Here is a 21,740-nt window from a genome sequence, read left to right as displayed (position 1 = left end):
ACTGAAAGTAAAAACACAAATGCAAGCTTCCCCTAGATACTAAAAATGTTGTGTGGTGCAATTATTAGTAGGACAAAACATATTGATTAATAGATTACATGTTATTTTGAGAGGGTTGAGTCCAAGCAGTTTTCGTTACGCATGCAACCTTGCTTCATCATTAGTCCCTCCTTAGTACGGCCATAGCGGCATCTGTATCCTCCTATGGCTACTGGCCTGTTTACTTGGTTGTTACACGGTATGTGTGCTTTTTTTGTTTATTGAGCCGGGAAAATGGTGCCCGCTTGTTTGCAATGCCATAGGTCTCGCATTTCAAATATTTTTTTAATGCACTTCGATCACTGATTCTGGGACATGTAGTCTTGATTTTACAACAGTACTAATCCCAGAAGGGAATTAAAAACAAAATGGCTGAATGTACTACTATTCGCTCACTGACCTAGTAAACCTGAAATCACTGCATAAACAAAAGAGGACTCCTTCCCTGTCATAATAAGCCAGTTGGATCTACTAAACATTAATCCGCTTATGCCCTGTCGAGCGCACCATGGTCCACTGCCAGTCACAGCGCTATTAGCGACGTCTCATCTGATAGTGCCTCAGCTGACTAACACAAGTAGTAGCAAATGATGTGCTAATGAAGAAAACACAGAACTGTAATGTACTGATACTTAATTGCTAGAGAGACGCCAGAGAGAAAAATTACAATTCCTCTATTGGAAGGCAGAGACTACAGACAGTTGGGAATCGTGCCGTTTTTGTGCGCATGCTTCCCGCGCATGCGCTCCTATGCGTAGTAACACGAACATACAGGAAGTTTCAATCGGAGAAACACCCGCTGCCAGGGGGACACGGCTGACGAGAAAACAGCCTTATCTGGAACCAAGAGCATGGGGGGGACCCAGGGAGAGCTAGGCGCGAGCCGGTCTCTTCCTGGGTATGTTCGCGCGAGAGTCAGGGCAACAGGTGGGGTCTGATTAGGGGAGTAGATATAAGGGAGTCAGGCTGGCGGTTGGGAACTGCGTGGCGGGAAGCTAGGGAAGGGAGGTTTTGTTTTGCGGCGCGCGTGTGTTTACCTTTCTCTGGCTCCATGGAGGAAGCAGCGGAGGTGCGGAGGGCCGTGCAGACACTCTGCGAGGCCGGGCGAGAGGACCTGCTGCGGCCGGGTGTACCGGCGGAGGCGTGGGTCGGAATGGCCCGCCCCCCTCGCAAGGCTGCGGAGGGTGTGTCCAGGGCGGTGACGGCGTGTTTGTCCCCAGGCCCGGCGGAGGAGGAATACGGCGAGGCGGCCATGCCGGCGGACGGGCTTATGCCGGTTCCGCCCCCTGCAGCTGTGGAGCCCCCGCCGGGTGTCCCGGGCGCCCTCCAGCAGGTATGTGCTTTACCGTTATTCAGTGCTGGTCTTCGTGGGGCGCCCGGGGGGAGGCGGGGGCGTTCTGTGGGCCGGCAGGCGCAGCGCTCAGGCGGTCTTGCCCCGGGGAAGTCTGGGAAGCCACAGGCGGGTCCCACAGCAAAGCGGGGGCGGAGCCTGGAATTGCATGGGCATACACAGCCCCCTCTCCCTGCTGCAGAGCATGTGGACACACCAGCTTCAGTGTCTGCCTTGCCGGAGGGGGTTTCCCCGTACCTATGGATAAATGGGCAATGTTTCCTGCTCTCCCCTGCCACGCCGGTGCCTGGCCCTGCCCCCCCTCACACTTTTGGCCCCCCACCACCGGGCGGTGCAGATTTTGGGCCACCTACTGCCGCGCCGCCTGCCCATTCCCCCAATGGGGCTACTACTCATGCTTATGTTTTGGACCCAGCGGGTGCTGTACCTCGCATGCTGCCCCCCCCCGGCCACCAAGCCTGCGGCCCCCGGTGCGCCTGGCCCCCATACTGCCCCTCCCACGCCCTTGGCTCCTGGTGGGTTGGGTTTGGTCCACAGGGGGGCGCCTCCGGTTTCTGGGCAAGCTCTGTTCCCGGTCCCTCGGGGACGGCCAGGTGTCCTTCAGGGCGGTCCTGCGACTGGGTCGGGTGGGGTCAATGGTCTGGCGTCGGTGGGTCGTTCATCGGGGGGTGATTGCGATTCCGCTCTAAGGGAGGATGGTTTGGTGAATTCTTCCTTGTCTGGCTTGAGCGGCCGCAGTTTTCAATCTGCGCCTCCGGCTGGGCGGCTGTTGGCTGCTTCTACGGGCCCGGGAACTGTCCACACGGCTGTTTCCAGTGGTGGGCTTACAGGGGAGTTATCTGGAGCGGATATCTCTTCTGCAGCTTTACGTGCACACAGCTTTCAGAACATTGACTGGCAGTTTTATGATGGGGGTATTGGTGATGGGGCTATGCCTAGTGGCAGTGCGCAAGTTGCATTTTCTGACGAAGCTTTCTATGGGAATTTTCATGATGATGATTTGGAAGAAGGGGAATTGAGAGACAAAGATGTTGGGCTTTTGGCAGCACGGGCCCAGGGGGGCGGGTTGGGGCAACCCACTGTTTCTCGTGTTTTGCAGGAGTCTTGTGCGGACCGTGCAGCAGTACGAGGGGCAGTGAGGTCTGGACCTTCTCAAGGGGATCGTGTGGCTGTTCAACCACAGTCGGAGCAGTTGCCAAGAGGTAAGGATGGGTGGTGGTCCGTGTGGCAACCCAGGGAGAGTCTCCCTGTTAAGAGTACAAGATCAATTGGTACGGGTGATGGGGTTGTTGGTGAGCGAGTCGCTCTGGCACCGAGGCTTGAGCGGCCGGTGATTTCGAATGTTTCTAGTGTGCAATTTTCAGGGGAAGTTTCTACAACAGGGGCTGGGGGGGCTGCTGCCACACCTGTTACGGAGGATAGTATCCTACCTAAAAAACTGCCTTATTCTGGGGTGGGGATGCCTTTGGGGTCCCATTTGTCTGAAAAAACGAAGAATCACATATGGTCTGGTGCATTTGTGGATGTTTTTCGGCTTCTACATAGAGATGTCCAAGCTAAAGAAGGGTCGAAGGAGGAGGAATTAGAATTGGCTCGGAGGCCTCGTGTCCCGAAGTCGATAGAGAATTGGACTTCGGCCTTTCTTATCTATGCCAGTGTTTATTGCCAACGTCATCCGGGCAAGGCGATAGACATGTTTAAATATGCCGATGTCATTCGCAAAGCTCACAGATATTTTGGAGGCTTTGCCTGGTTGTCGTATGATGAAGAATTCAGGGCACGTATGAGTGTTTTTCCTGAGCGTTCGTGGGGTGAGGTTGATTCTGAATTGTGGCTACAGTGGATGGCATCGGCTCACCCGCCCGCTACGACCCACACGGCTAGCGGGCAACCAGTGTATTATCGGCCCTTTCCAGCTCGCCCCGCTCTGTCTGGGGCGGGGGTTTGGGGCAGAGGTCAATCATCTTCCTCTGGCACGTGCTGGCATTTTAACAGGGGTTCCTGTAACCGACCAGCTTGCAGGTATAAGCATGAGTGTTCGCAGTGTGGGGGACGGCATGCGCTCACCCAGTGTTTTCCCGGACAGCGCTTTGGTGATCAAGGACGGGGTTCAGGGGGCAGGGGACAGCCTCAGCACGCTGTTTACAAGGGCTCCTACTCCTATTAAGCAGGATGTTCTGGATCTCTGGTTGGTTGATTATCCTGATTGTGAGGCTGCTAAGATTTTGTCTTGGGGTTTCCGAATTGGGTTTCGGATTGGGTATCAGGGACCCAGGGTGGGTAGGTGGTCTGACAATCTGAAATCTGCGAAAGAGAGTCCCCATGTTGTGCGGAAGAAGCTAGATGCCGAGCTTGCAGCGGGTCGGATTGCTGGTCCTTTCTTGAATTGCCCTCTCCCTGACTTGATCGTCTCGCCTCTGGGTGTGGTACCTAAAAAGGCGGAGGGGGAGTTTCGCCTTATCCATCACCTGTCATGGCCCGAGGGTGCATCCATTAACGATTTTATTGATCCAGCTGACTCAACTGTCAATTATGCTTCAGTGGACGATGCCTTGCGGCTCGTTCGCACGGCTGGTGTTGGGGCTTTGCTGGCGAAGAGTGACATTCAGTCAGCTTTCCGGCTATTGCCCATCCATCCTTGGGATTTCAGTCTTCTGGACATGCAATTTGATGGTGGTTTCTACGTTGATAAGGTGTTGCCCATGGGCTGTTCAGTGTCATGCTCCCTCTTTGAGACATTCAGTACATTTCTGCAGTGGTGCTTCACTTTTGTCAGTGGCCACGTCCTGGTCTGCCATTACCTTGATGATTTTCTTTTCATTGGTGAGGGTCGCTCTGGGCAGTGTCAGTTGGCTTTGACAATCTTTCAGGCTCTGGCGGAGGAATTGGGAGTTCCTTTGGCGCCGGATAAGACCGAAGGTCCCTGTACATCCCTGACTTTCTTAGGGATTGAAATTGATACCATGTCTATAATGGCGAGATTGCCTGCGGCTAAAGTGCGGGAAATGTCTGCATTCATACACCTGGTGTTGGGGGAGCGGAAAGTGGTTTTGAGGACCGTCCAGAAGCTTTTGGGGTACCTCAATTTTGCTTGCAGGGTTGTTCGGGCGGGCAGGACGTTCTGTAGACGTCTGGGTCTTTCAAAGTCCGGCGCCAGCCTTCCCCATCATCGGGTGCGAATTACCACCGCTGTACGTGCCGATTTGACTGTCTGGCTCCGTTTCCTGCAGGATTTCAATGGCGTGTCCTTGTTTTTTGCGGATGAGGACATGGTGTGGCAAGTGCAGTTGTTCACGGATGCGGCGGGAGCTCACGGATTCGGTGTATTTTGGGAAGGTCGTTGGTGCGCGGCCGGCTGGCCGGTGCACTGGAAGGAGCAGGGTCGCACCATAGCGTTTCTGGAGCTCTTCCCGCTGCTGGTCGCTTTGTATCTCTGGGGGGAGGAGTTTCAGAATCGCTCCGTCTTGTTCCATGTCGACAATATGGCAGTAGTCCACCTTGTCAATCACCAAAAGGCTCGTGACTTGCGTGTTTTGCGGCTCCTTCGCGCATTCATGCTGCGGTGTCTGCAATTAAATATTGTCTTTAAAGCACGGCATGTTCCTGGAACTTCTAACTGCATCGCTGACTCTTTATCTCGCTTTCAGTGGTCCGAATTCCGCAAATTGGCTCCTGGGGCGGACCTGGAACCAACGGCGATCCCACAGTACGTATGGGACCTGGGGGATTGAGGGTACACCATTTGGTCGAAAATTCAGTGGCTGACTCCACAAGGCGGGGTTATGTGAAGGCCTGGCATGAGTTTCTGCAGCTTGGTAAGGATTTGGCGGGGCCAATCAGGGCCGGGTTATCCGATGAACAATTCCTCTTGCAGTTTGTTTTACATTTAGCGGACAAGGGCCTCTCGCCCACAACCATTTCTGGCAAGTTGGCTGGGGTTTCTTTTTATGGGCAGCTTTGGTGGGGGAGGGATCCTGTTGGGGGGGTGTTGGTTCGTAAAGTGTTGAAGGGTTTGACTAGGCTTCGGGCTGGTGGTCAGCAGCTCCGGCAGGCGGTGACTTTTGATTTGCTCCAGTTGCTTTTACCGGAATTAGAGGTGTGTTGCCATGATGCTTTTGAGTGTGCCAAATTTCGTTTGTGTTTTGTCTGGTTATTCTTTGGGTCATTTCGGGCCTCAGAGTTGTTGGGTTTGTGGGGTAGGGTGGGTATGACCAGCAGTGAGGTGGTGTTGGAACATGACAGAGTGCGGCTGTGGCTGCGGACGTCCAAAACTGATCAGATGGGGAGGGGTATGTGGGTGTTCCTGGGCAGGAGTGGTGTCTCTGCATGTTGCCCGGTGGGGGAATGGGAAGCTTTTGTGTCCTCCCAAAATTTTTCCCAGGGGCCCATTTTTTGTCATGCTGATGGTAGCCCTATAGTTGCACCTCAATTGTTGGCTGTATTACGCAAGGTTTTGTTGCGCCTGGGGAGGGATCCTGTTCAATTTGGTACCCATTCATTCAGGATTGGGGCGGCGACGGAGGCCGCTAGGTTGGGGTGGGATTGGTCACAAATTCGTCGCATTGGACGTTGGCGCTCCAAGTGTTGTGAAAAATATGTGAGAAAATAGTACATTTTTGCTTGTCTAACATTTCTTTTTCTCCTAGGTCCTTGGCCCTCAGTCGCCGGATCCAAGAGGAGGGTGTGGATCTTGGGGCACTCTTTTGTTAAACGGGCAGCTTTAGCCGCTGCCAGTCAGCTTTGTGGGAGATCACTTGGTTTAAACAGCATGACGCATGAAGTCTCCTGGCATGGTACGGGGGGCATGCGATGGGGTGGTCTTTTTCCCGCCTTGGCTACTTTGGTTTCACAGTGTTTGGGGCGCCCTCCGGATCTCCTGGTGCTGCATTTGGGCGAAAATGACTTAGTTTCACTCTCCGGTTTGACTTTGTTGAAATTAATGAAACAAGACCTGGAAATCATCAAGACCACATGGGTGAGCACCATGCTGATATGGACTGAGTTTGTGCCTCGTTTGCAATGGCGTGGGGCGAGGAGCCATTCCGCCCTGGAAAAGGCTCGACGGAAAGTTAATAGAACAATGCGACTTTTTTGTCACTATTTAGGTATCTACAGTTTGGATCATTACCATATAAAAGTCTCTGAACAGCATTTATTCTGTGAGGACGGTGTACATCTGTCTTCATTGGGCATTTCTTTTTACCTTTTGGAACTCAGGGATTTGATTAGCAAAGTTCTTCAGGTGCAGTTGTGGTGTGCTCCTTCCTTTCCATTTTTAGGTGGGGCAGGAAAACGCTAAAGGTTTTCCTGGGTGGCGGGTTTTTGCTAGTGGGGTGGGCAGCCTGGAGCGGGTTGGCCATCCTGAAGGGTAGCTAGTTGGGTAGTACTAGGGGTAGTAGGCAAGAGTTAGTTCGGGCTTTTGGGATTTAGGTTTTGTAGGCTCACTGTAGAGTTGAATTATGGTAAATAAATAAATAATGAATGTGTTCACGAAATTTATGATGCACCTGTCTTAAAATAAAGTGGCCTTTCTTGCTCCTAAAGAGGTGTGGACAGTGATTTCTTGCGCGAGGGGGGACCCAGGGAGAGCTAGGCGCGAGCCGGTCTCTTCCTGGGTATGTTCGCGCGAGAGTCAGGGCAACAGGTGGGGTCTGATTAGGGGAGTAGATATAAGGGAGTCAGGCTGGCGGTTGGGAACTGCGTGGCGGGAAGCTAGGGAAGGGAGGTTTTGTTTTGCCCCACCCACCCTCCCTCTTTTTTATTTTAATTTTTTGGGTTTTTATTTGCGGTGCTCTAGGTGCTGCTTTGTTTTTTAGGTTTACCACTGTTAGGACAGGTGTCTTTGTTCTTTTTGGAGGCGGGTTTTTGCTAGTGGGGTGGGCAGCCTGGAGCGGGTTGGCCATCCTGAAGGGTAGCTAGTTGGGTAGTACTAGGGGTAGTAGGCAAGAGTTAGTTCGGGCTTTTGGGATTTAGGTTTTGTAGGCTCACTGTAGAGTTGAATTATGGTAAATAAATAAATAATGAATGTGTTCACGAAATTTATGATGCACCTGTCTTAAAATAAAGTGGCCTTTCTTGCTCCTAAAGAGGTGTGGACAGTGATTTCTTGCGCGACCGAAGGTGGCAGGGAGATTTGAGCGTAAAATTGTGCCTGCTACGGATTTAAAACTGGAGGTAATTGCCATATTTTCAGGTTATTTATGTGCAACACGTCTTGTGTGCAGTCCTATATGTTACATTTCAATACTTGAGTTGTGGAATAAAGCAGGTATGTGCTTGCAACGAGATTTTTTCGAGTAATGGCCGTTCCTCTGTGCAATTTAGTGGTGCTCTAGAATGGCGGTTAAAACACCTGAATTGTTGTTCAAGATTTACAAGGAATAGTGCCTAGGAGCCGTGTTGCATCATGCCTGTCCGTGCAATCAGTCTGCAAAGCCTGTGGCCATTTTTCTTTTACCTGGTGGATAGATAAATGGGCGCGCAGTATATAATTAAAAGAGTTGTCAATCAAACATTGCAGGGCCAGAGACCAGAAGAGCATAAATCAAGTGACATGGGCTGCCTGTCACCAGGTGTGTGCGTGCCCCTGTGCTCATATTCGCTACCTCTGATTGGCTGTGAGGGCAAGGTAACAATTGAGGCACAGGAGGTAGGGTTTGACAGCCAGACTCCTGGTACCACTGTCAGACGGCGCATAACCTGATGTTTAAAGCCTGTCATCTGTGCAGCTGCCCTAGTGCTTTTCCCAGCTGTGTCAGAGGCTGACAGGTGCATTCACAGTGTTCAACAGGCTTCCTGGGCTACATTCATACACTTTCATCCCACACCTGCAACTGTGCCTTTGAGTATCAGTTACACATCTTCACCTTTGCTTCTCTCCAGCCTCTGGCCATATTACTGTAAGCTGTGAAATTGCTGTAATGACCGAGTCCTGTATTTATTTTTACTTGCGTTGCATCTCTCCACAGAACGGCATAACGCAAAGTTTGTCGACCTGTGGCTTCCTCTGCCAATTGCCCGTTACTTTTTTTTTGGCAGGCGTGGTGTCAAATCTGCGCTATATTAACTTGCTTAAAAGCTGTTACGTGTTTAGATGAGTCTCTGCTATGAGACCATATTTTTGATTAACAGGTGTCTTTAAATCTTTTATACAGTGCACTGGACACCTCTCCTGTATCGTTTTCTTTGTCACTACCAGGAACGTTATAGACCAGGCGTTACTCAAACCTTTTCGTTTTAATAAACAAAAAAAATATACATACATTCAGGGGCATTTTGTCAACCCTGTTCATCCATTATTAGTCTACTGTGGTGTCATTCACATTTTGCTTCTGACCAGGGCACAAGTCCTAAACAAGCATTTGCAATGCAATAGGTATCGCATTTACGCGAGTTTGAGCTATTGGCATTGTAAATGACAATGCCTTTTATTTATGTTTAGGTTTTTAACTCTTAAATAAAAGGCATTGTTTTAATTACAATACCAATAGCTTAAACCTGTGTAAGTGCAAGACTTATTGCATTGCAAATGCTTGTTTTTTTCCCTCCCCACCTGCACAGGGAGTGAGAATTGTGTTCGATTATGTGAGAGACTGGACAGGAGTAGGGGAATACTTCAAGCTGATTCTTAAAGATAGTTGTAATCGGCATTCATAGATTTAAACCCTTTGATAAAGGAATACAAATGTCAGCAATTCGCAAATAATTCCACAGTACTCATGCAAATATGCAATAGCAGCATACTCCTGAATTTTTACTGTAACAACGTTGTGGATTCTAAATTACAACCATGCCGAGTCATTCCAACTTACCAAAATGGTATACAGTGTACAACTGTATACCATGAATTAAAGAGCGCAAGGTCAGTTAGCGAATTGTGTAATAAAAAGGTGCGCATTGTGTGGTCAATTATAACCATTTATCAGGGTGAGCGATATGCTTGATAATTTTACTCTGGAACGCCCCCTTTGCATCTCATTAGAAATGCAAGGGGAAGCGTAGAGTAAAAGGGCGCTAACATGCGAATTCGTGTGTTAGCACCCTGTTGCTGATAGGGCGCTAGTTTTCTCTCTCCTTTTTTGGCTTTTAAAGCCAGAAAAGCAGAGATAAAGCCCTTGTTATTATGCCCCATGGTGATGACTGCTGTAGGAGCACATTATATTTTACAGCCACTCAAGAAAGAGATGGGAGAAAGATCAACAAAAAGAAAATGGGAAGAAAGACCTGGAAGAGGAGAAGACAGAACAGAACAAGTGGAAAGAGAGAATGAGACATAAGAGGCCAATACTGAAAACAGCGATAGAGAGACGGGGGCAGCTGATGACATTTGAAAGTGGTGAGGCGCAAAGTGATTTGCATACTGCACTGTAGCGAGCGAGCCCGAACCCCATAAGGGGAGTTTGGGGGGGTTACCCCCCCCCCACCCCCCCAATAAAATTTTGAAAAAAAAGAAGAATCGTGCATTTTCAAGCAAATTTGAGAAAGCAGGAAGGTTAATAAAGCAATTGTAGAAAAATGTAGCATCAGTTTTCTTACCTTTAACACTGGTGTTTGCTGGGTAGTAGCCGAGGTAAAAGAGCAGCAAAGGAGGTTGGGGTCCTCTTGTTTGCCGCAAAATTGGTCCAAAATGCGGTAATGTCTCAGGTTGTCAGGCTTGACCCGGTGCTGAAAATGAAAAGATAACAATTTATTTTTCTAACACTAGGGTAACACTAGGGTAATCCAACAAAGACGGTGTGAAAACATCATAACGCTCCAATTCTTTCCTTGCAGTTTGCATGCAGCTCTTAGATGACTGTTACTAGCTCGCTGTTGTATGTTAGGATTTTAACATACAACCTGCAAGTAACAAAAGGATCACTCTGACAAAAGCAGTGACTCACCACTGACCTATTAACATCATATGCATTTTGTGATCTGCATCAGGTACATGTTCTTTGCAGCAAGCACATTAACCTCCTGCGCTGCCACCTGCTGCTATTTCACTACTGGGACCACAAACATAGGCTAGCTCTGCCACACTTCCAACGCACCTCCATGTATAGGCCAACAACTGATTTTTCTATTTTTTGTCTTATATAGCACGCACTGACTCGACCCGAGAATCAATGGGCAACTTTTCATCAGGGGAAGTCAGTGCTGCTATATAAATGCATTTGCAATTACAATATGAATTATACAATCTGAAAGCAATGTAAGGAAGGTATTGTCTCTGTAAAATGATTTTTAAAGATTGTTATTTGTAAGAGAGGGTATTGTCGATGTAATTTGATATTGAAAGAATGTTCTTTACTATGCAATCGCTTTTATGGTTGTTTCACAACCCAAATAAAGTTTATTGAACTGAACTGACATGAATTCTGTTCCACTGCTGATGTACACCCTCTGTGGGCGGACACCCTCTATCATCTGTGGTTGTGTACCTTCTGTATCCAGTGTGGACAAACAAACACCCTCTGTATCCTCTGTGGTTCTGTACCCTTTTCATCCTTTGTGTGTATACCCTCTCTACCCTCGGTGGGTGGGCACGCTCTGTATCGTTTGGGTTGTGTACCTTCTGTATCATATATGGGTGACCCATCTGCTTCCTCTGTGTGTATTCCCTCTCCGTTCCATCTGAGATTATACCCTATGCATCTCTTGTGGGTATGCATGTTTGTTTCCTGTGTATGCCTGTACTGGTTGTGTATGCTCAGTGTCCTGTACGGGTGCATGTGTTCTGTATTCTGTGTGTATACCCTCTGTGCCATCTGTGGGTGTATACCTTCTGCACCCTCTGTGCGTGTCCCTTCTGTATCTTCTATGTGCCTGCACACTCTGCAGTTGTGTATGTTCAGTGTCTTGTGTGGGTGCATGCCTTCTGTATCCACTGTGTGTACAGCCTCTGAAACCTCTATAAACATAGACCCTCTTTACACAAGCACCAGTTGTGTTTCAGACGGACACATTAATTTTTGTTCGGCATGGGCAGATTAAATGATTTGCCCAGAATTACATGATGTCGAGAGTCTCTGCCGAGACTCGAACCCGGTTCCCCAGGGTTGAGGTCTACCGCTCTAGCCTTAGGGCAGGCTAACTAGAACGCCGATTTTAGGAGACATACTACGAAAATGTCCTGTCTCTGGACAGACTTTGAAAGGCACGTGCCATTGTCCGGATAGGGGCGCCTCAGGCCATGCAGTGCAGGATAGACGGTGGAGTATATTGTTCATGATGTGCGTTGCCACGCGGAGACCCGGGGACAGAGTGGACTGCCTTCACCAAATCACAATTCACATCGGCACACACACTGCATGTGCAGTCTTTCTAACAGCTGTGTGGAGTTGTGCCGGAATCACTGTTCATTTCTAATAACCCATTTCAATGCTAACTTTGACCATGATATTCAGATTATTTCGAGGCAATCATTATTGAGTTAGCCTAGTACTTTCGTGTAAATAGGAGTGTTTGATACTATCAATGCTTAAAAGCAACCAGTGTTGTCAGGCGATACAGATGCGCACGTGCAGATGGAAACGGGCTTGCAGAAAGTTTCATACTTTTGAAAAATCCGCTGGAACTTTGATCTCTGACAATTGCCAGGCCCACACAACTTACAAGTTGACGTTGCCTACATTTGATTTAATTTAACTTATTTAAGTGTCACTTCACTGGCAGTGGCAGATAGAAAATGTTATTTCTCTATGGTCATCATGTCATGTGAGTGAGTGTTTAACTTTTTGCCAGTGTGCGTGGTGGTGGCGTGCTTGAAAAACATCTCCGAGTCCTTGGTAATAATGAACCTGTCACTGCCCGCCACCATTACTTACCGTCGATACTTGAACTCGATGGAGGAGGATCCCGATCAGACTGACTTGACTTTTCACTAGTAGTAGTCACACTCAGTCACACACGGTCGTCTCTCAGTCTCTGCTGCCTGCGCACGAGGTCTGACGTCGTCGCGAGCTGAGCTCCAGGGACCAACCACGCGCAAGAGATGTTTGAGGGAACCGACGACGACGTCACAGCAGCGCAGTAAACCCATGCATCCCGGCGAAATGGCCAATCACTGCATGGCTTCACTGTGAAGCCATGCAGTGATTGACCATTAAATCGTGGCTGAGGCAATGTGTGTGCCACCCCCACCCGCGGCATCCAATGATTTAGGCTGCGTGGTGGACCAGCCAATCCTGGCGCTGCATGCAGCACCAGGATTGGCTAGGGGGGCACATTTGCTGCTCGCCTTGTCGCCCTTTGTAAACCCGGGCTGTGGCAGGCAAACAAGTACCCCTGGGTCCCGCTGGGGAACTTACAGTGCGCATGCTTGGGCTAGTTGCAAACCAAGTTGCACTTGCGCACTACGGTCTGCTGCAGCCTGAGTGTGTGGGCTGTCTGTCACTCAAGCTGCAGCAGGCCACCCCCCTGCGCACTCCGAAATCGCCGGGTGTGTCCCGGATTCCCGGCGGCTGATTGTTGTAAAATCATAATGTATTATGTACAGTCACAGTAATTTTTTTGTGATAGGATTGCGGCCGCAATGCGGGTCCATGTGGCTGGTGGGGCTACGCCCCAATGGACGCACTGCGGCTGTAGAGAGAACTACATAGAAGAGGGAACAGTAGCAAAAGTTTGAGGAAGAAGCACAAGAAAACTGCTTTGACGATAAAAAGATGTAAAAGAGAGGCAGCAAGTCAACTTTGTTAAAAGAAGGAGAGGACCAGATGAAAGAGGGAAAGAGTGAAGTCTGGAAAGAGTGACATAGAAGCGCAGTAGGCCAAAGACAATAGGAAACACCAACTAGAAGAGAGAATATCTTGAGTTAGATAGACAGGAAGCAACAATAAAGAGGTGGAGCAAGGAGCACATTGTAGAGGACGACAGAATATCACAAAGAAGGGGGAAGACTAGATGCAGTACTTTGTTATAAAAAAATAAACTGTGCAGGAGTGCAAAGCTTTTCTTAAGAGCGCCAGGGCAGTCGAGTACAAATCTTTCCTGGTTGTTTCCAATTAAGTCAATTCTCATTTACCCCCAACACTTCCTGTGTCTTTATTTCATATCTGCAAGTTGTTTTTCATCCGAATGTTCTCCCTTTATCACGGTTTTCCTATTTTTCTTTTCCTCCTTAATCCATTTCTACGTTCCTCTATCACTTGGTCTGTGGCAAAGTCTCAAAAAATAAGTCCATATGCTCACCATATGCTCACCACCTGCACAAATTAAGCACTGATTACATACTCCAATGGGCAGTGCTTTAAATGGGCAGCTGCGGTCAGGTACTGAGCACTTTATCTTGAGAGGGAGAGTTCCGGCAGAGATGCGATACTTTTAACTGGAGAGCATCAGCAACAGGAGGTTAAAACGGCTTACAAAAGGGAAAGTAAACATCTGAAAAAAGAGTGGAAGAGGAAAGAACTGGAAAGAGGGAGATAAAAAAACCACATAAAAGTAGAGAAACGGCCCACAACAAGAGGTAAGGTAGAGGTGAATCAAAGCGCGACCTACTAATTGAAAGCAAGAAGCAAAAGAGACAATTTGAGAGCAGGGAAGAAGAAAAATGTAAAGACTTAAAAGGAGAATAACAGGGAAAAAGAAGAGAGTTAAAGTGAAATAAGGAGCGACCTACTAATTGAGAGCAAGAAGTGAAAGAGACAATATGAGAGCAGGGAAGAAGAACGAAATTAAAGACTTAAAAGGAGAATGACAGGGAAAAAGAAGAGAGCTAAAGAAAGAGGGAAAGCGTGACCAATTTGAAAGAGGGGATGAAGAACTAAACAAGAGAAGAAGTGGGAGCAAAAGGCAAGAGAGCAACTAGACCAGAAGAGGAGTAGACGAGTTAAGAAGAACTGAAGGGAGAAAGCAGGAAGAAAAGAGTAAAAGGAAGTAAAGAGCAGGGAATGAGGCGGATCTGGGAGAGAGGAGGGGAGAAAGATCAGAACTGGAGGAATGCATTGAATAAAGGGCCGGATACGAGAGGGAGTCGGAGGCCCGCAGCGAGCAGGCAGCTATCCGCCGAAGCAGGCTCGTGCCCGAGCCCTGGCCTCTTTTCCGCCCGAGCGCTCTAATCTGCCTCCTCCCAGTTGATAAAACACAACTAAAAATGTTTCCCCATCAGAAGTACCTGTTTCCTTCTGTACTGTCAGCGACGCTCCTGTGTCTGTCTGAGCACCAAGACATAAACAGTGATCTGTTATTAAACGGGTCAGAGACTCAGGAGAGCTCGTGGGGGAATTGTGTGTGTGTGCCGGATGAAGGTTTGACTGCTAAATAAAAGGTGTAAATAAGTAGGAATGAAATAAATTATGTAGTACTGGAAACACCTGCTCGCGGGAGGCAGAGCCTCAGAGCAGAAGGAACGAACGAGGGAATGAGAGCGCAAGGGAGAGAGGAAAAGGAGGCGAGGTGAGGGAGGGGGGAGACGGCATCAAGGAGTGGGAGGGTAGGAAGGGGCCGGTGGAAGGGAGAAGGGTGATTAAAGAAAATCAAGAAGTAGATCCTGAGAAAGAGAGACGCATGGGGGCAGGAAAGAAAGAGTAAGTGAGAAAGAGGCAGAGATAAGGAAAGAGAAAGTGCCGAGTGGTGCAGGAAGGAAACCAGAGAGGGGCAGTGAAGACAAGGTGATGGATGAATAGTGGGGAGGAAGGAATGAATTAGAAAAAGAACCGGAGGAGCGAACGAGATGGGGAAGTCAGAGAAAAGAGGCCGATGGGTGTCAGAGAAGAGGTGGCATGATAGGAAAAGGGAAGCCATTGTTTCCTCCTTCAGACATGAGACAGGTGAGAGAGAGAGGGAAGCAGGAGGTGAGCCCAAGAGTAGTGCGTGCGCAGTCTGCTCTTTTTGGAAGCACATACTTGTACATGTGGAGTGCCCCTGCTCGCTCCCGGAAGGTGGATGCCACCACAAGCACAAGTGTGTGCTTCCAAAAAGAGCAGAGCGATGGCTAAAGGTCCTCCTATGCAACGCCTACGCGCTGCTGCGTAGGCGAGACCTAAAAAGCACACAGAGTTTGTTGAATGCCTGCCACACCTAATGGCAGCAGGTTATTTATTGAGAGTGCCGTCTGACCACATTGCATAACAATAAAATCACTGATACATGTTGAGACACACAGAATTTGATAAGTACCAACAGTACTTCATATCGGAAAGAACTCACTTGCAGCAACCTGTGAGAAAGAAAACGGTACCTCATGACAGTGAACTTGTAAAATGGTAACCCACAGTGTTCAGAGCAGAAGGCGCAGTGCCTCTGGGGCTCTACAAGCCTGGAGTCTCGCCTGGCTGAGTCGAACCAGCTGGGGACATACCAGGTTTGTGAATTCATTTCAGTACATGGAAGCTATGCTTAGGATTTTGATTTTTGGGACTATGACTGTAACGAGTTGATGATTTGTTGAATGATACTGCTAATGATGATGCTAAGAATATGAATACTCATTGATAACAATGTCTTGTTTTGGTAGCCAATGCTTGCAGATCAGCACTACGACCCAGTGCATTTTGGGAACACAGCGGGACAGCCTGCCGGAATGCCAGTGCCATACACAGTATCGCCAACTCCAGATGCTCCCCAATACCGTGGAGAGGCTCAAGTACAAAGATTACCAACAGCACCTGAAATGACCACACCGCCAACCTACTACATGAACTTCCCTGGGGATGGCATTCAAAGCTGAAAAGAGGCATGAAGATGAAGGAAGCAGTAATGTGTGCTGCCAGAGGCAACATGGAGGATTTTCGAAAACTGTTAAGTTGAGATGCTCTAGCAGGAGTTATTTTCTAAACCTTGTCCTGGTAAAAAAAAAAATACTCATAGCATACAAATTATGATATTCCACATAAAGTTGCAATTAGTTACCTGCAAGGACATATGAACCAAGTGTGCATAAGGGTTGATATATTTGAGAATGAAATCCAATCTATAACCTTCTCGTATTTCCTACCGAAGAAAAATACTTAACTACCCAATACCATAACTCTTCTACCAAGACAACATAAAAGAGCATATATCTATAAATCGAATTATACAGTTCGAAAGCAGCATATCCAAACCTCAAATTTGTATTAAAAAGAAAGTGTCACCCCACTCAGAACAACCTCATTTCTGAGTAATTTATTGTAGAACAGCCTAGGTCTACCTCCCAAAAAGGAGATCAATATAGCCACAATGCAAGGTCTCTCCTGCAAAAATACTCCCTGACCTGAGACAATAACTATGTGAGGGCCTTCTCAATCCTGTCTGATTGGTAATGGATAATAAAAAAAGTAAGTTGTGGAAAAACTGAAATAGTACCTAGCCTAACATCTTTCTTAAAGGTCCACATCATGTATTGGCTTCGCCATCTCACTGAATACCCCTTGTAATGTGATGAATTTCAATCACAGAAGTTTAGATAAAGTTGTGTAACAGGCCTCCTACTCCTCAATCTCTGAAGTCCTAAGACTCCAAATAGTCTCTGATGTCCTCAGGCAAGAGATTCTCTTAGATGGCTCAGAGATGATTTCCGGAATCAATAATTCTTTATAAGAACGCAAAACGTGCTGTGGTCTCCTTCCGGGTCACCTGGTCATGTGAGATTCTTGGAGGCATGAGGGGGGCGTTACAGGTTAAATGTGGAGATATCTACCATTGGTACAAAATTCCCAAAGCATTAAGAAGCCCGACGATGTTAAACGTATAGGTTTGGAGCAGGATACCCTTTATGACTATTGATTCTGCTCATCATGACCCCTGGAGCAGCGTAAATAGAATGCTTTATAATCTTTATTAATCACCTGTTAATCCTTGTGTTAATGTGTGGATAAATATATATAAAAAAGCCACACTTTGTTTAATAGAAGTATATTCATCGGCTTATAATATATTCATGTTAGCTAAATGTGTATTCTTAGTGTTGGCCTTACTGCAAGTAAGCCCCTACAGTTCAAAAGCCTTTCACTGTTAAACATAATGTTGAATTCGAAAGGTGCTTTAACATTTTCCTTCTCAATGCAGGAGCAAGAAGATAACAAGCTTAGCTAATGGAGGAGCTTATTGTTTTTTTAGAGAATGGTAGCATGGGTAATTTGAATTGAAAATTAGTTTTCATTCACTCCATGTGGGTGGATGAGAAAGTACCTCCTGTACATGCAGTCCTGACTACTGATACATCCAAAGCAGCAGTTTGTGTTCGATGAGAGGTACGAGGGGAGTTTATCTGTTTCAAGAAGATGGCTCAGAAGCTTTAGGAGACACGGTCCTGACTTTGATAAGGGAAGACCTTTGCCTAACTCTGACGAGTTACCATATTCTTGGTGCTTGAGTTAAACTCTTTATTTGGCCCTGAACCTTTATTTTATTTTCTTCAGACTGACACCTTCTGCGTAGGATTTTCCTTTTGCCATTCTTAAATACCTTATTTTGGCAAGTTTCTTTATGGAACTGTTATTTTCTTTGCTTTGCATTTTGTATTCTTTAAACGATTGATGTTACCATATGCTTCAACTGACAATTTATTAAGTGAATGACTAGATCTGTAAATTTGAATAATCTGCTAATAAACGTCCATGGTTTTGAAACCATCCTCTCTGTCGTTGTTGCGCGAACCAAATGGGTTTCACTTTAATGTGACTTTGATGTACTGATGTTAGCTCTCAGAATACACATTCAGCTGATAACTAAATGTCGACACAACATATGGCGCAATCTGTTTGACAACTACACCAGAGCCCAAAGGTATAGAAAATTGTGCTTTATCAACCCAATAAAGAAAAATGCTGTCCTGGAAACATAGCAAGTTTCGGAGGCCGTTTTCAACCTTCTCTGTAATGTACAGGAAAACAGCTGCCTTTAACACCAACTTGCACAGAAGTCCACAGAACATTAAATGATACCAAAAGGGTGATAAAGGAGACAAGGAGTTTTAATTCCTACTTGGGGGGACGCTCAGGATAAACTATTCACACTGAAACTCCATATTTTACCTACCATACTCAACATTTTCTTGTTGGCAGTGGGTGACAATACAAACAAATGCAACAGTACATATTTCTCACATCCATGCATAAACAAACCCTTTCCCCACCATACATATTTTTGAAGGCAAATTGGATCAGACTAACTATGCTCTCTAATGTATGTTCTCAAGCCATGCTCAACTTTTTTTAGCCTAGCCTCCAAGTCTTTCTTGTATGTGTGGAGAACTCCACTCTGCACCTTAATACGGTGTTCAAAATCACTGATTCATCAAGCTTAAATGCGCTCGCAAAGGGCCAGATTCTGAGAATCTGGCCCTTTGCGAGCGCAATTTTTTCATTTGGGATTCATCATCCCAAATGCAAAAATCGCTATTAAAGAATTCGCACATTTGCGAGGAATTGCATTTAAGGAATCTCTATTTGAGATTCCTTAAATGCAATTCATGAACCATTTTAAAATTGCAAAATCGCAATTTTGGGCCGCTATTTACCGCGAGGTCAAACCTCGTGGTAAATAGCGAAAACTTTTTCTAAGTTGCATGTTACACACACATGTCCTTTGGACATGTGTGTGCGCAACACCAATGTAGATTACATTTCAGGGGTGCTACAGGGTGTCCTTTGGACACCCCTGGCACCCTTGAAATCGCATCCTTTTTTGCGATTAGCAAATTGCTAATCGCAAATAAGGAATGACTCCCAATTCCTTCCTATGGGCCTTTAGGAATGAATGGGGAGTTATTCCTTATTTGCTATTAGCAATTTGCTAATCGCAAATAAGGAGGCTGTAGGAATCGCTATTTATTTAGCGATTTCTACATGAATCCCGATTTGCAAGTCCTTAATAGCGATTCCTTAATAATCGCTATTAAGGACTCGCAAATCGGGACATTGATGAATCTACCTGTTAGTGTTTCAACTAATGCACCTGGGCAATCAAGACAAATGACATTTACAGTACAGTATCTTGACTGAAAAAATATTTAGAAAGTTTTATACCCAACGTCTTTCAGTGCGACCATCCAAGATATTTGCAGCCCTTCTTTGTGAAATCGACTGGGCCAAATGTATCCGTTCTTTAACCCCTTTGATGCTCATGACGGAACGGTTCCGTCATGAGGCACAGTGGAGCTGTGCTGATGACGGAACCGTTCCGTCATGACCACACCCATTATCATTATACTTCAGCACCGGAGGGGAATATGGATAGCAGCGATGAGGTTAAAAAGAGAGACTGACCACAATAAGTCTATTAAAAAAAGTGAGTTCCTCTCCTGGTGGTGTCCGGCTTAGCTCAGCTTGGCAACAGATGATGTCCCCCGTAATTCAGCCGTCTCCTACCGTCACAATGGCCAGCGTAGTGGACACCAAGCTCTACGACATCCCGGGGGTGTCAGCCGGCACCAGCGTAAACAAGTTCAAAGAAATACGTTTTGCATACGAAGTTCTTTCAAAGCCTGAGAAAAGAGAGCTGTACGATCGCTATGGAGAGCAGAGGCTGCGAGAAGGCTGTGGTGGAACTGGAGGCATGAACAATATATTCTCCCATATATTCGGTGGTGGTTTATTCAGCTTTATGGGGGAACAGAATAGAAGTCGTAATGGAAGACGTAGAGGAGAAGACATGATGCACTCTCTCAAGGTATCTCTCTAGAAGAGCTATATAATTGGAAAACAACCAAACTACATCTTAGCAAGAATGTTTTGTGTGCCTCTTGTAATGGACAAGGTGGTATGACCGGTGCTGTTAAAAAATGGACCGCTTGCCGTGGTCGAGGTGTGCGTATTATGATCAGGCAGCTAGCACCAGGGATGGTGCAGCAAATGCAGTCTGTGTGCTCGATTGTAATGGCAAAGGGGAAGTAATTAATGAAAAAGATCATTGCAAAAAGTGTGAAGGGAAGAAGGTGATAAAAGAAGTCAAGATCCTAGTTCATGAAGATAAAGGCATGAAACACGGACAGAGAATAACATTTGCTGGAGAAGCCGACCAAGCCCCAGGCGTTGAACTTGGAGACAGTCATTGTTCTACAAGAAAAGGAAAATGAGATATTTCAGAGGGATGGAAATGACCTACACATGACCCACAAGATAGGACTTGTGGAGTCGCTCTGTGGATTTCAGTTCACATTTAAGCATCTTGATGGACATCAAATTGTTGTCAAATACCCACCAGGAAAAGTAATTGAGCCAGGTTCTACATGTATAGTTCAGGGTGAAGGAATGCCGCTGTATCGTAACCCTTTTGAAAAAGGCGGTCATTTCATTAAGTTTGAAGTGCAATTTCCAGAAAGTAACTGGATTAATCCAGAAAAACCAAAACTCACAGAACTTGAGGATCTCTTGCCAGCTAGACCACAGTACTCCAGCGAAATTGGTGAAACAGAAGAAGTAGACCTTCAAGAGTTTGAAAGTGCTCATGGATCAGGATCAGGCCAGAGACGGGAAGCCTACAATGATAGCTCTGATGAAGAAAGCGGTCACCATGGACCTGGTGTTCAGTGTGCCCATCAGTAAACATTTGGAAATGAGCTGCACAATGAATTTTCTTTTCAAGTTTTGCCTGGCTTATGTTTCAACAACCCAGCTGGATTGTATAAGAAATCCGGATGAACCAATGGACATCTCTGTTGCTGTATGTGTAACTTTTAAATTGATTATGTAGTATTTACAGAGTTTATAATTTAAACGAACCTCAATGCTTACATCTTCAGTTTGAATGTTCTGTAGCAGAGTAAAGCACTCAAAATGAAAAAAAAACGAGTTATTGTACTAATCCCATGTTTTCAAGGTAATAATCCCCATTTTAGAGAGTGTGTTTAATCAGTTCACTATTACAAGGGCATAACAGCAACATAAATCAGAAAGATCAATTATTGCTTGAACATCCAGAGTGATTTCATAAATTGAGGGTTATATTTTCAATACCACTCTTAATCTGAAACATTATGTTATTAACAATATAGTCTAAAGCTTCAGTCATGTTCACCTTCCTTATCTTCTTGCAAACTTGAGGACGAATGCCCTAGTTTAACTCTTTCCCTACAAGACTCTTTCAACACCAGCAGCGCTGTATGCAATGTATCCTTTGTTGATCCTGTGTTAACATTTCAGCTTAGAAACAGCAAATCATTCTAGATGCAGCTGAGGATCCTTCCTATATGCATGTCCCTGCTTCATATTGTGGCTGGTTAATAAGACCTGCTGCTCAATGAGTACCTTCTTTTTATGACAGGATGTTCAATGCCTTCAGATACTACAATAGCATCTTTTTAATCATGATATTGTTTGCTAAATGTGTTCCTGAATACAAGGGTTATTAATGTTTCGGACTAGTGGAGTTCTAATTACAGAATTACACAGTTCCCTGAAAGAACATGTTGGATAGCCCCCTGAGCACAGCTTTGTTACGTAAG

The 21,740-nt window shown here is 46.4% G+C and overlaps 1 protein-coding gene and 1 pseudogene across 1 annotated transcript in view; both read left to right on the top strand.

Moving 5' to 3' along the window:
- LOC147735023 (membrane-spanning 4-domains subfamily A member 8-like) overlaps window positions 1-17,921 on the top strand; it is a 217,876-nt gene extending 199,955 nt beyond the window's left edge. The window contains exon 5 of the mRNA XM_086953114.1: window positions 15,831-17,921. Coding sequence (XP_086809240.1) covers window positions 15,831-16,043 — 213 coding nt within the window. The 3' untranslated portion in view covers window positions 16,044-17,921. The remainder of the gene's footprint in view (window positions 1-15,830) is intronic.
- A 1,751-nt stretch (window positions 17,922-19,672) lies between these two features.
- Window positions 19,673-20,925, top strand: LOC147735022 (dnaJ homolog subfamily A member 2 pseudogene; annotated as a pseudogene).
- Window positions 20,926-21,740: the final 815 nt, after the last annotated feature.

The sequence above is a fragment of the Lissotriton vulgaris genome, chromosome 1_2 (assembly GCF_964263255.1).
Source record: "Lissotriton vulgaris chromosome 1_2, aLisVul1.2, whole genome shotgun sequence".
Lineage (NCBI taxonomy): Eukaryota > Metazoa > Chordata > Amphibia > Caudata > Salamandridae > Lissotriton > Lissotriton vulgaris.
The sequence above is the reverse complement of the archived record's forward strand: the minus strand, read 5'-3'. Positions and strand labels throughout refer to the sequence as shown.